General features: G+C 38.7%; 1 protein-coding gene across 1 annotated transcript; it reads left to right on the top strand.

Annotated features, from left to right (window-relative positions):
- Positions 1 to 241: 241 nt before the first annotated feature.
- LOC106179912 (uncharacterized) lies at positions 242 to 3,861 on the top strand. Its single transcript, XM_013563720.3, has 4 exons — positions 242 to 428; positions 1,068 to 1,284; positions 1,606 to 1,800; positions 2,282 to 3,861. The coding sequence occupies exons 2-4, from the start codon at positions 1,075 to 1,077 to the stop codon at positions 3,215 to 3,217; spliced, it is 1,341 nt and encodes a 446-aa protein (XP_013419174.2). The 5' UTR covers positions 242 to 428; positions 1,068 to 1,074; the 3' UTR covers positions 3,218 to 3,861.
- The last annotated feature ends 10,256 nt before the right edge of the window (positions 3,862 to 14,117 follow it).

Below are 14,117 nucleotides of genomic sequence, written 5' to 3'. Positions count from 1 at the left end.
AAACTGAGAAAAGCTACCGTGACAAAAGTAATAACGCAGTATAAAGTTTGTGTGAGCCGTTTTTTTTTACACAACCAACTTACTGCACTTTGAGCAGATTAATCGACCAACCAAGTTAGAAAAAAAAGGTAATTTGTCAATTTGGCTTTTTCTCAACTCTCAGACTAACGCAATCTTCCCATCACGTACTGATGTGTTTTGCAAACCGTTTTGAGAAAATGGCGTCACAGCTACAGGTATCTAGCTTCGCGGTGGGCGGTCCCATTACGAGGTGTGACGGAAGCTCGACATCCTAAAGATGTTATTTTTACACCTTGGTCAGCCTCCTCATTTGCCTAGAAAATTAACCAGCCATCTCTCTATATAAGGGAACAGTCTTCTCCTCACTCCCCATTATCTAGTCAGACTAGTATAAAGCAGAGAGAGAGGTAAGCAGTATATTTTTAAGTGAAATTATTTTGTTTAGGCTATATTTACTATTAGAAAGATTTGGCCGTTAAAATGTACGCGACTTTTATGAATCAGTTAAGCTATTGTGTTTTCTTAAAACAGTAGAGAATTCGATTATATGTTTAAGTAACCAATTGCTTTTTAACGAAATAATGACAAGTATTGCCGTATTTTGAGTGGGCCTACATTGGCAGAATAATTATTTAGCATGTAACAAGTTTCGATTTTGATGTGTTAAGGTAGGCCTACATATATGCTTTCAAAAGATGGTGTAGAAATCGAAAAGTGAATGGGTTAACTGGTGTTTTAGTAATAGTAATCACTTAATTTGGACCATAATGTTATTGATTCAGCTACCTTTACTTTCGCTATTGCCACAGGAGCATTATCGGGCTGAATGCCTACATGTCAATGGGTGTTGGTACACCCGTGAACGATTCTCACTAGTAGTAATTGTGGGCATTGCATGATGATGCTCTGGTGACAAGAGCGACACGGGCTGTTTCGCTTTTTTTTTTCAAAGTAAGAGATAACTATCAGTAAAGCGTCAGTGAAGACAACACATTGGAACCGTGAACAATCTTATCAATAATGGATGGGTTAATTTTCCATTGCAGTGAAAACATGTCAACACAGAAAACGAGTGCCTTCTCCACGCATTTGTCGACTTTTTTCGAAAATTTTGGCGGGAGCTACCCCCCTCGACCAGTTTTCCACGACTGGCCAGCGTGTTTCAAGATCTATCAGGATGTCTGTCTTGAAATGCCTGAGAAGTTACACACGCTAAACAGTCCAGAGGAGTTCAGAAAGTGGATGACAGAAAAATTGAACGATGTAGGTTTCTTTTGTTAAATTCAGAAATATTGATTTGAGATCTCTGTTGATTTCTCTCCCTTTCTCTCTCTCTCTCTCTCTCTCATTTACGCACATTCACACACACAAACACACGCACACACACACACACACGCTCGCGCGCATACTCTCTCTCTCCCTCACATACAAACACACACATACAAACACACACACACAGAACAGATTAATTCCCTCAATCTTATCATCTTTTGATTAACAAAAAACAGCATCTTTATCAATACGTCGGTCTTTCTCTCTTTCCTTCCCAGTTTTTCATATACAGTATGTATTTATTCAACTCAGGTCAATTTATCCGAAGTCGACGTTGCTATCACGGCCCTGAGGGGGGCGAGGTGGAGCCCTGTGCTGGCTGGTTACCTGGGGTGTCTGGCCTACCTGGCACACGCCTACCGCTGGGGCACCGTACCGACCACGAGCCGGGAACGAGAAAGAACGACCCTCCAGTTCCCCGCCTGTCTATGGGAGCCCTTTAAAAAGGTAATGGCAGATACGAAGAATTAATGTTTCAATTGTCGTGCTCCCGGTTAGTAATTTTTTCAGGCGTTTCCCACTGAATTTTAACTAATAAGATAGGGATGCAACGAATGAGTACATATTTCTTTGCGTGACTTCGTTCTATTCTTATCACACAGCACAAGCTTAAGGCCATGTGTTATTTTGTAGTCAGTTATTTTTGTATTACATTTTTACATCTTGATTCACATAAGTGCCTATGTTGTTGACAATCCCTTACCTTTCTAGACAGTTGGATGATTATTAAGGCCTTCAATACCGTGACCACCATGTTTCACTCATGTTATTAGCGGCAGTTTAATGCCGTCTATGTTTATTGCCTACGGTCTCAGACAACAATCTTTAGGCCCTAAATCATAATATACTCAGTTATTTTGTATAACATTTTCACATCTTTATTGAGATAAGTGCAGCTATTTTTGACAATTTCTTTTTTCCTGAACAGGTGAATGATTATTTCGGTCTTCCATACCGTGGTAATCATTTTTCCCTCATGGCATGCAACGCTCTTTATGATGAAAATGGAGCCCCAGTCGACATGAAGTTCAACTGGAATTACGACCCAGAAATAGCGTCCCAAGAAAACAATTTCAAGTTACTGATGGTAAAGGCAGAGTGCGAAACACCTCATATCCTCATTGCCCTTGGAAGGTATTTGGATCTGCTCGATACTTTTTCTGCCTCAGAAGCGGTCGACATGGATGACATCGAGGAACAGATGATCGAAGAAGTGTATGTTGCAAAGCGCCATCTCGCGGCAGCTCTGATGCTCGTCAACAAAAACATGCACGAAAATTTCATTTCGCGGAAGATCTTTGCACCGCACATCCAGGGGATGATAGCCTGGGGCATAGACTCGGACATCGGGTCGTCTGCCTCGGAAAACCTCATTTTCCAAGCAATGAATGTGTTTTGCAATATGGAAGGCGGGAGCGAAATGAGCCGTTTTGGAAAGAGGACACGTGGGAACATCCCAGAAAATTCCAGAGTTTTATTGAAGAGGTTTGAAGAGAGCACTGAAAGAGACCTCTTTCCGACCGAGAAACTGAGGAAAGCAAAGGCCGACGTCATCACAGTGTATTATTCCTTTATTTTGGGACATGCGCGAAAGGTGCCGGAGTACATAGCTGAGAGTCACATGACTGCATCCGGGTTCTTAAAGGAAGACTTGGTGTGCCGCTTCAAGCGCCAGATGAAGGAGCGGTGCGATGAAGTTTCTTCCGCTAGAAACAAAGCACTGGGCAGATCGTCTGATGCCTCTTTCGAGAGTGAAGACGTTGGGAATAGTTTGTGGTCGTGGAGTAAAGCAGCGTTCCAGTGGGGGAAAGAGGTCCTAAGGTCTCACTACAGACTAATGATCGTTTTGATTTTGTCTTCTTGAGTTATAGCTAACTCTCCCATTTTCGTCGCGGAGCAGCACAATCGCTCTACTTGTGATAAATCGAACCAAAGAAATATTTTGCTATATTTTAAATGTTATTCGGGACCAGACTGTGAGCAAATTCTCTTGGCAATATGCCGTTTTCTTAAATATAAAGGGACATAGTATTGGCGGGCATACTCAAAGTGTTGCGTTAAAGTTTCTTTTTTAAACTATTCACTGTCAATTTAAACTTTTTTATAATTCAAAACGCCATTTAGGCTCGTTTTATTGTGTAGAACTTAAAGATATTTTTTTCTTAGATTAAAAAAAACTATTAAGTGCTGGCGCTTCAACCTCGTTTTATCATCTTGTTTTCTTCTGCACACATCGAAATCGATCGTAGTTTTATCATTAGATTTGCTTCAAATGTTTTATTTCATAATAAAAGTACATACAGAGACTGGAGCCATGTCACTGGTACACACATAACGGTATAATAAACAGAAACCAGAAAGCAGAGGGACATAAAAAACGCTTGGGTATAATATATACAGCGATAGAAACCGGGGATCGCTCAAATTGTGCAATCAGGAACTGTGGAATTAGACTTTTTGAAAAAGTCACATTTGAGAAATAAATTTTTATCTATATATATTTTGGAATATTTTGTTATGTAGTTCTAAGGGCTTACCTGTTCACAACAATGGGAGCCAGACCCTTTATCACCTGGGGCTCTCAAGTAGGCCTACATGGCACTGGAACAGGTGGAACGAAACTGAGGGCCCGTGTAACAGAAAGTTCGCCCTCTATTTAGTTATAATGGTTACTTTATGTATTAACTTTTTACAATTATTTTTTGTAGCTCTTCATGTGTTGTTCATGACTCATTATCATGAATCAAGTGAACGTTAAATATTATATATATATATATATATATATATATATATATATATATATATATATATATATATATATATATATATATATATGTTTGAAAATGAACACTGGTCTTGTTCTTCGGCGTTTTGTTCTCATATTCGATCTGCCTTTACCCTAGCCTTCCGTTGCTGTTGATACAATATAACTCGTTAGGGACCATTTCCAGACCCTAACGTACTAGCTGTGGATCGATCTATCTCCCAGGGGATATTTGCTAAATTGCAATCTACTTAAGCGGACTAGATGTCCGTTACTCCTACTGAAGCAGCTAGGAGGTAATTACTCACCGTTTAGCAGCTTAAGGCTTCATTCACATGGAAAGTCTATTTTCTAAATTCTATTTTCTATTCGCGGTATGTTTTGTGATCACGGTCTGTGCCCTGAATATCCCGCGGCGTGATTACTGGCAGCGCGAGCCAGTTACTTATACAAAGCTGTAATTAATTCTCGGCTGTGCTCGGAGGAGATTCTGATACCTTGACGCATGCGCAGTAGTATCTCTAAGCTGTGGAGTTCATCGGTTTAGGTGTGACGACTCAAACATACAGACGCGAAATATGCACAAAATCGACAAACACATTTTTCAAAGCAATCGCGGTCGCCATTAACTTGCTAAATTCCTACTGCGCATGCGTAAAGGTATCAGAATCTCCTCCGAGCAGGGGCTCTGTCACGTCACACCGGTGCCAGGACGAAAACCGATACCACCGACTCCGTTAAGTTTTTTTATTCACTTTTTCCCCAATTACAGATTCTCTCCTCAGACACGAACAAGATGAATTAAATTCCAGAAGACTTCCTCAGGCATTTCATTTTGGTCAGTACTGTTAATCGGCTTTAAAACTTTTAAAGAGCGATTTTTAGTTAAATCTTTGCTTTCTCTTATTCGAGTAAAACGAAAGCAGCCAAAGTCTCGTTTTTCCAAAGCTGCAGTTCTGAGATGGTGATCGCTGACGTCCGAGGTCTGCAAGGAAAAAACTTCATGAAATAATAACAGGGTGTTACAAATTAAGATGTCTCAAGACACTTTTCGGTTTTGCCGCCACCTTGTAGATGTTTGATGGCATTGTCTTCTGTGTTACTCTGCCTTGGACCGCCAGGAATAAACATCCTGTAATGACATCAAAAATCTAATATTCAAACTAATATAACGCCATCACACACGTTTTTCTTGGTCATCGTTCGTGTAGACTTAGCGCTGGTTTTCCGTCTGGAAATTCCGCAAGGAAACACAGAACAGGCAGTTAGATTTATTGGTTTCCCACCCCCTTGGAAACTTCTCTCTCAAGTCCAAATCTCACCACCTACGGTATATATACCTTTGCCTCACGCCAGGTTACATGCGCCATATCTGAGTCTTTGACACTCGTATAAGATTCAAGTTTTGCAATGTAAAATACTGTTCAAGTAAATGTCAACGTCTGGCATAGTAAGTGAGGCGTATATTAACGTATGAGTAGCGTATGGGTACAGTGTATGAGCGTATGAGCATTGTATAATGCTCAGCGTGGCTGTAACGCATATAGGAGTCTATGAGTAACTTGTGTGAGATCGTATAACGTATGGGTAGCGTACGAGTACCCACTTCCAGGTCCACTGATTATTATTTTACTAGATATTCACAGATAATGTCTTTGGCTAAATATGGTCAATCTTGTAACTGTGGCTGGTGGAAAATGTGCCTTTAATATCTGCCGCCCTGGTAGAGGGAGCGTCCCCCAAACGTCTGTACATGATAGTGGATTTCTCCAATTGGAATAGGCTACGCTGAAGGTGGAAATCTTTGACTCTACTATGTAATACTGTAAACTATGGGAAACTGCCTGTTAACCTGGTAAGCTGCTGCAAAAACCATTTTTACGTTGCAATGTATATCAAAATGTATGGGATGTCAAAATGTCCTGCATATCGCTATGGTTTAAGCTGATCGATTTTGAAAAAGAAAAAAAAAAACAATGAATAATTTATTATCCATTTACAGATCAGTTACAGAGGTGGTCATTTGGAGAGGTGTCTAAATGAGAAAATTAACTCTGAAATCACTCAAGTAATGAGGTTTTGAAGATGATTGATGCAGAAGCCGGCAGAAATCGTTGTCACACTGCATTGACAGGTGACCATAAAAGTCAGCTATTTGAAGCCCTAGATTCATACAGTAAACAAAATAAATTATGTATTATGGACGGTGTTTCTACAAATTCCGAAATACACATAGTGTTGATTGGGTCAGCAGCGTTTCGTACCCAGTGAAACAACAGCCAACATGGAGGTGACAAAGAAGAGTTCAATTTACAATGAGGCCTCCTTTGCAGTGGAATATATTGTTGTTTTCTTTCTAATGGCAGGTGAGTCTATTCTAATTAAATGGGCGGTTCATATTAAGTGACTAAGTAGATACATGTATATATATATTTTTTTTTGGCTATTCACATATTTCACTTAGCTTCGTAAACCAATGTAAAGGAGGATGTTTTTACGTCAAATTAAATTATCGGTATGATAAATTCCCACAAGATGTCACCTGCCTAATTTTTCATTTATTTTCTCCACATAAAGGTCCCGTCACACTTTTTCATACTAAATTATGAGAAAAAAATGCTCATACGTAGACAAACAAAAGTGTTCAATAGACGTACGTCGCGTACGTTTCTAGTTCGCAGGTAATCGTTGGTGTACCTTAGCGAATATATGCAGAGGGAGATAAAATATTTCTTGCGTGTTCAGAATATTTACATACGCTAGGGTTACGCTACGTGTATGGCAAATACGCTGCAGTTAAAGGTGTGGCACAATGTGCCTCTTCGAAATGCGCATACATACGGCATCAGTCGCTCCCGTGCGCTACTCATACACTCATATACGGTGCTGTTACAATAATCATACATTGACAAACGTTACACTTACGACCACATATGCTGACAAATTATCAATGACGGAGATAATTGTGAGCATGAGAGAAATTAGAAATTGTTTTTCGTTAGTTTTAAAGCAACCATTTTATTTCACAAGTGGCTTGTTTTAAAATTGTTTTTATCGATTTTCTACTCCAGGATCCCAAGGGCAAATTTGTCCACCTTTTTCGAACCCCACTGTGCTGACCGCTCCAGTGACCTTAGACCCCTGGCCTGGAAATGACGCGTATTCTAACAACTTGGACTGTCACTGGCAAGTGAACGCCCCAAACGGAGAGGTATGGTCTTTAAATTCTAGTTACAAATACCATAGAATAAAATGGCTACCATACGGTTACTGTGCACGAATCACTAACAGTGGTAAACTGGACCTCGTTTCCTTCCTGCACTTGTTATACGATGACGAGCGTCGGTTGTGCGACACGCATGTTTATCCAATTTTTATCTTGTCAGTTCCTATTCCTAGGTCCAGTTTATATTTTAAAATCATAATTATGTTGAGGAAGGTAGGTACCAAAGTTATTCCTTAAGGAGGTGATATTATAGTATTGCTCCGACAGAATACAGTATACTGGAGACCTTCTGTAGGTGCGTCTCACGCTTCTTGATGTCATATTTGTTCGATGTCCTGTTGTGCAGTTCAAATTACCATCCATTTATTAGAGAGCGAGACTGTTAGGCAATGTTCCGATTTCAGCTGCAGATAAGATGAAAAGCTTCATGATAAGTTTTACATGACGGTCCTTAAGATATGGCGGACCTCTATGAGGCCTCGTGGCCCTATCCATGTCATGCCAGGTTAGAGTCTGTTTAAATATTGTACTTGATGTAGAAGGGTTTAAAAAGGACTGGCGGTGGACAGACATGGGGAGTTGGCAGGGGGAATAATATTTGTTTTGTCGATGTATTTACTTGATCTGCGAACTTATTATCAACTCTCACACATGCTGCTATGCTTTACGTCTTTAATTTAAGGTTTTGGAGTACAAAGTCGAGTTTTTGGGCGTGGAAGATGACCCAAACTGCAGATACGACTATCTTAGGTTAACGGATGGTTCTGGCGATTTCCAAACATTTTGCGGAAATACACCAGCCACTGGTACCTTCTACAGTCCAATTTACATCCATTTTCACAGCGATGATTCTGTTGTTGGATTTGGATTTACACTTGTAATTACTCCCGGTGAGTGCCCCCTCCCACTTCTTTCTCTTTCTCTCTGTACACTTTTCGTGAGTGTGATTCCTTCCATATTATAAACAGTGACTTTTGTTTTATATCGAGTCCCTGTGCAAATTACCCAGTTAAATTCAATTGCATATAAATAAATAAATTAATTAAATTAATACTGATGGAGTGAGACCTCGAACGTTAACGATGAAGCTTGTTCAGTAGTTTGTTTAGGAATTTTAAGGATTTTGGTTTTATTATCCATTGTAAGGCGCCTTCAGGTAGTTTGTAAGGCGCGAAATAAGAAACTTAGTATTACATTATTATTATTATTAGTTAAATGTTTACTTAAAATTGAAAGTAAAGGACAAAGCACATTTCAATCACTTAAAGTTTCCACTCACACACATATTTGAAGAAGCAAAAACGTTTTGAAATAAAGAGTTTGGTTTTCGCAATTTTAGTGACTACCGCATTATTATCCACAACACCGTCAACTATGTCTACAGTTGATTACATGATCCAAGATGTTGAACGAACTGCTTTTTTGGTATCAACACACGTTTCACTTCCAAACCTGGCGACGGGTTCTGAGACGGCTATACCAACAAGGTCAAGCACATTCGTCCCATCACAAACTGAACAGCAGTCTACAGCACCATCAAACGTCGTTCCCTCAAACCTTAGCTCAATCCGAAGTGGGCAACTGTCGTCATATCAGACGACTCAACCTAATTCAGCCCTAGTATCATCCGAAACGATTCAACCAGCCTTCAATTCAGTGCAGTCCCTATCAGTTCCACCAGAGTCAACGTATACTATGTCTCAGATGACTCCAACGGCTTCAGATTTCATTACATACCAATCTATTCAACCATCAGCAAGCCCAGAGTCACTTGAATATGTCCTGTTGCAGTCGGTCACCAAAAGTTAAAGTTTGTTTCATTTCTTGGTTTTGGCGATGTTTTATTTATTATTTTGAAATTGTGTTAAGGGCACATTATTTCTGGCTTCAATATTATTTTCAATTTTTGTTTTGACATATTGTATGGAAATTATTATTCATATCACCAATTTGTCTTTCAGGAAAGGACGCCAGACTACCACCGTCCACGTAATTTCTAACCGTGCAAACTCGACCATGTAATGGTTATCCCCTGCTAAAAGCACGATCTCGTGACGGTAAATTTTCTCCGATTCCAAAATGAGAGTTGTTACCGAAGTTGCATGCAACTCACAATACAAAGTACAGAGTAACTGTTATGCAGTTTGAGCGACTAGATGTCACGTGTGCAATATTTGAAAAACACCAGGACCTAGATTTACAATTGAGTTTTCGCCGAAAATGCAAAAGGGGACTTTTCAGCGTATCCGCGAAGCGAAATTTTAGTGAGAAACTAACAAAATCAAGTGTATATATTAGTCGGCAGATATGTTATTGCGTAAAAATAAAAAATATTAACCACACTTGTTCTGTAAATACTGTGTAGCGCTTAATAGCTCTTGGAAAAAATCTCCTTCAACACACTACAAGTATACAAATAAACTCTTATCTACAGTGTAGAACTATTGATCACAAAACAACTGATCTCTTCATGTGCATGTATATGAACGAATTATTGTTGTCACAGGAATATAGGAGTCTAATAATAAAAATTAGATATACCAGAGCTTTATCCTGTAATATAATTGGTTGATTTTGAATGATACCATATGAAGGTTCAACTTTTTGGAAGATCATCATTAAGGTGACCTTGGATATGACGAAGAGGATAGCAAGAAAGGAGGGGGTGCATTGAGAGAGAGAGGTAGAAAGCTACGTATATTGTGTATATTGTGTTTGATGGGTCGATCAACTGTTCTTCAGATTGTTTTCTGACAATTCAGGACAATGTGCCACAAACCACATCGAACAACAGTACCGCACCGTTATATAGAAATTAGCTCGATACAAGCAGGCATAATTAATCTGCATAAATGCCCAAAGTTTGTGGCAGTAAGCCTCTAGTTAAATAAATATACCATTCCTGGCAAGGGTTTTCCCAGCGAACCGTCCAGCTGTCATTTGGACGGCCGCTGGCATCACCGGACGGCGCATATTTTCAAAGACGGCTGGACGGCTTACGATTAAAAAAAAATGAGGGCTTGGCTTGTCGGGACGGCCGTGGACGTCGTATGAAAATCCCTTGGAGTAATTTGACGTACCCAGCATTTATGATGCGTCCCAGTTGAATATTACTACTTTGTAGTGAACGCTGTTATTGAGTCACGACGTAACTACTACCTCAATTCGAGCGAGACGAGAAGGCAATTTTCGTATTCATTGAAGGTAGGGGGGGTCCATAATTCCAAAAATATGTCAAATTAGCTAAAAAGTTCCTTACACACCTAAAAACAATATTTCAAATGTTCTTTTTGAAAGATCATTGATAACTCAGCTGCTACTTGCATTTTATGATTACGCGATTTTTAGCATTTTAGCGCGATTTTCAAGATTTTCTACTGTTTCGGGACTGTCTTCCTACAACATGAATGAAAGTTATATGGGCCTGACAAGTTATTTCAAACTCACCAAAGCCAAATAGATGGATTTTTTATTTGGTTTTTAAGAAATTTGTGTAAAAAGTTTATTTGAAAGGTAGCTAAATACTCAAAATCATGGCGGCATTGACACCTTATATCAATAACATCATCATGGTAATTCATTATTCATAGTTTTGATGACATTTCTCATGATTTCATTATCTTTTTAGGGTGTCTATACTGTATAACTGAAAAACGAGCTAGAGAATGATGGCATCTAGCTTGTCTTGTAAGAGATCGATGCTCTGGCATTGGAATATATGAGAATAGTTGCTGCTGTTGTAGCATTTAAGTTTCATGCCATAACAATATCTAGGGGTGCAACACACAGCAAATTGAAAGTTAAGTTTCAATCATTACATCTAGAGCTGAGTAGAAATGAGGTATATGAGAATTTCTTTCGGCTAGATGCTCCTGAGTTTTCCTGTTTCAACCAAGAATTATTCTAGAAAGTGAAAGATAAATATGGCCTTTATGTAGTTGAGAGTGTGAAACGATGTGCTAGTGCATATCTGAATGAGTGCATAGCTTTGACAAAGAAGATATTACCAGAAATGGCAAAGGTTCTGGCTATGCAATGCAGAGAATACTATCGATTTGGTGAATATCCAGTTGAATATTCTGTGTTTGATCAGTGTGAAAACATGGATGAGACCCCTGTCCACAACCTTCAAATGGAACGGCAGTGTGGTGACACTGATCAAAGATTGAGGAAGAAACCAAAACTAGAGGCTGTGGCTTGAGGCACTGTGCTAAAAGAAACTAGCAAATTAAGGAAAACTGTTTCTACTGAATACCGGTGTAACATGAAAATCTGCCCCCCCCCCCCCCCCAGTCAAAATTTCATAATGAAATTTTGACTCCCCCCTACAAACCTGTATAAATCTTATTTTAATTTTTTGAGTATATGACTTCTACAACCCAAAGACTCCCCTATGAAAAAGCTATTTATTTGATATTTGATGATCATTTCAATACCTTTCCAGTATACTTTATTAAGAACATATTGGAAATATTAGAAAGTTTGATTGTAAAATATTGGGTGAAAAAAATGAAAAAAACATCTTGAAAATCTCCATTTTCATATCCATGGTATTTGGACTCTCATGAAGACAAAACCCCATTTTATATTTAGTTATCATACCATTATTTTCCACATAGTTTGCATTGTGAAGTATATTTTGTTAGTATTTGAAAGTTTGGTGGTAAAAAATAGGTCAAAATTGAAATGATCACCAAATATCAAATAAACAGCTTTTCCATAGGGGATTCATTGTTTGGTAGAATACACATTTTTAATTTTCTTCTATTCTCATGAAAACATTTACCTGCAAACTAGCAAAAAGTGCCAATGTATCCTCTATCATGCATAGTACAAGATAAAAGTCATATACTCAAATAAAATAAGATTTATAAAGTTCTGTAGGGGGAGTCAAAATTTCATTGGGGGGGGGGTCACATACGCTAGAGACACATCTCTATCACTGCCAAAATGTAGTCCTGTTTTCAAGATATTCAATATTAATGGAGGGAAGAGAAGGATGTTAACTCTAGAACAGTTTAGAATGAACCTGAAAAAGTTGTTGGGAAAAAAGAAAGAAAGATCCACCATAACGCTAACTGACAAGCTTCCAAAAAACATTGAATTCTTAGTGAATTGAATTCTTATTGAATTCCTGTCTTTTTGAACTTATTATGAATCATTATCTAGGTGTTGGAACATTCAGTTTAGTTTTCATATGCATTTAGTCTGTCAGAATTGTTAGTCACAATGAAATTTGTGTTAAAATGTAAGCATAATCATTGATATGAAAAACCATCATATCTTACAAAATACAGAGTTTAAGTATTTTTGGCGATTTTTCTCCAAAATACTAAAACCCAAGTAGCAGCTCTGATAATAGAGATAGACTAATTTGGTTTTTTGCAGTTTGTTTTTAAGATGTATAAGCATCTTTTTAGGTGGTTTTGGCACTGTTTTGGGGAAAAGGGTTATCTAAGGACCCCCCCTATTGAAGGGCGTTCTTTCGCGAAAGAGCGTCGGCGGGAGATCGTTGCCGATTATTTTTAACCCTCCCTCCCCAGTGAAAATTATTTTTTAAAAAATATTTTCATTAAATTTTTACCCCACCCCCATCCCCGCTCACGGCACTTGCAAAAGTTTGACACCCTGAAAATTTGAAATAACAGATGGTAATTTTGGACGGCCTGTACCCCAATCCTGGAAAAAACGTTGGTTCTGGGTGAAATAATATATTGGAACTTATTTATGTTGTGGGAATATTTTAAACTTTAAGTGATAATTTTATAATTGGTGAAAACTAAGCTATTATATTTGGCACATCTGTTGCGAAAGTGTACATTTAGCTGTACTTGGGAATTTTGATCTGGTTACGCCCCTGAGCACAGTGGGGTTCGAAGCTGGTGGGCAGACTTGTCCTTGGGATTCTAGAGTAGCAAATCGATAGAAAAATCCAACACAAAATGGTTCTTTAAAAAGTTCCCCCAGACTGGTTGTATTAAATGTATTTATTGCCGTTTAATATGTCAACGATGACTTGCCCTAGGAAGAAAGTCACTTGGGACTTGGACATCTCTTGTGGCTTAGAGAATCTCTTGTGGCTTAGACTGTCAGGCACATACTTTGGATTACAAAAAGATCTATTTGTGTGTGCAGTTTACATAAAACCAGGCAACACTGCAACTGATGAGGCCACTTTTGATATCCTAGAAGATGAAATTGCACACTATCAGGCACTAGGCTCAGTCTGTCTACTAGGTGACTTTAATGCAAGGACTGGGACTTTGTCAGACTTAGTCAAAGATGATAGAATGTTTGGACCGGTGCCTGACAGTTTGGCCAATAGCACACTTAAACGACCTAGAAACAATTTAGATAGTGTGGTAAACCCCCAGGGAAGAAGTCTACTAGAACTGTGTAAAAGCAGTAGTTTAATCATCTTAAATGGTAGAACACAAGGCAACTCCTTAGGATATTTTACCTGCTTTAACAAATTGGGATGTAGTGCGGTAGACTATGCCATTGCTAGTGACAGGCTACTCAGTAATGTTAAGTATTTCACTATCCATCCTATTGATTACTTGTCTGATCACTGTTTATTGGATGTCACGTTTCAAACAACAGGTATCAAAGAGTATAGAAACTCACAGTCACTTCAGAAATTCAACGGTAGATATATCTGGGAGTCAGACTCATGCGAAAAATTTTTAAGTGCCCTTGAAACTGAATCAAACATGTCAGCCATCTGTAATCTGCAGTCAACAAACTTTCCTGCAACAAAGAGTGGAGTGCATG

This window comes from Lingula anatina, chromosome 6 (assembly GCF_051362555.1).
Source record: "Lingula anatina isolate TDL-2025a chromosome 6, LinAna3.0, whole genome shotgun sequence".
Classification (NCBI taxonomy): Eukaryota; Metazoa; Brachiopoda; class Lingulata; order Lingulida; family Lingulidae; genus Lingula; species Lingula anatina.
Note: the sequence above shows the minus strand (reverse complement) of the source record. Positions and strands in the feature narration are given on the sequence as shown.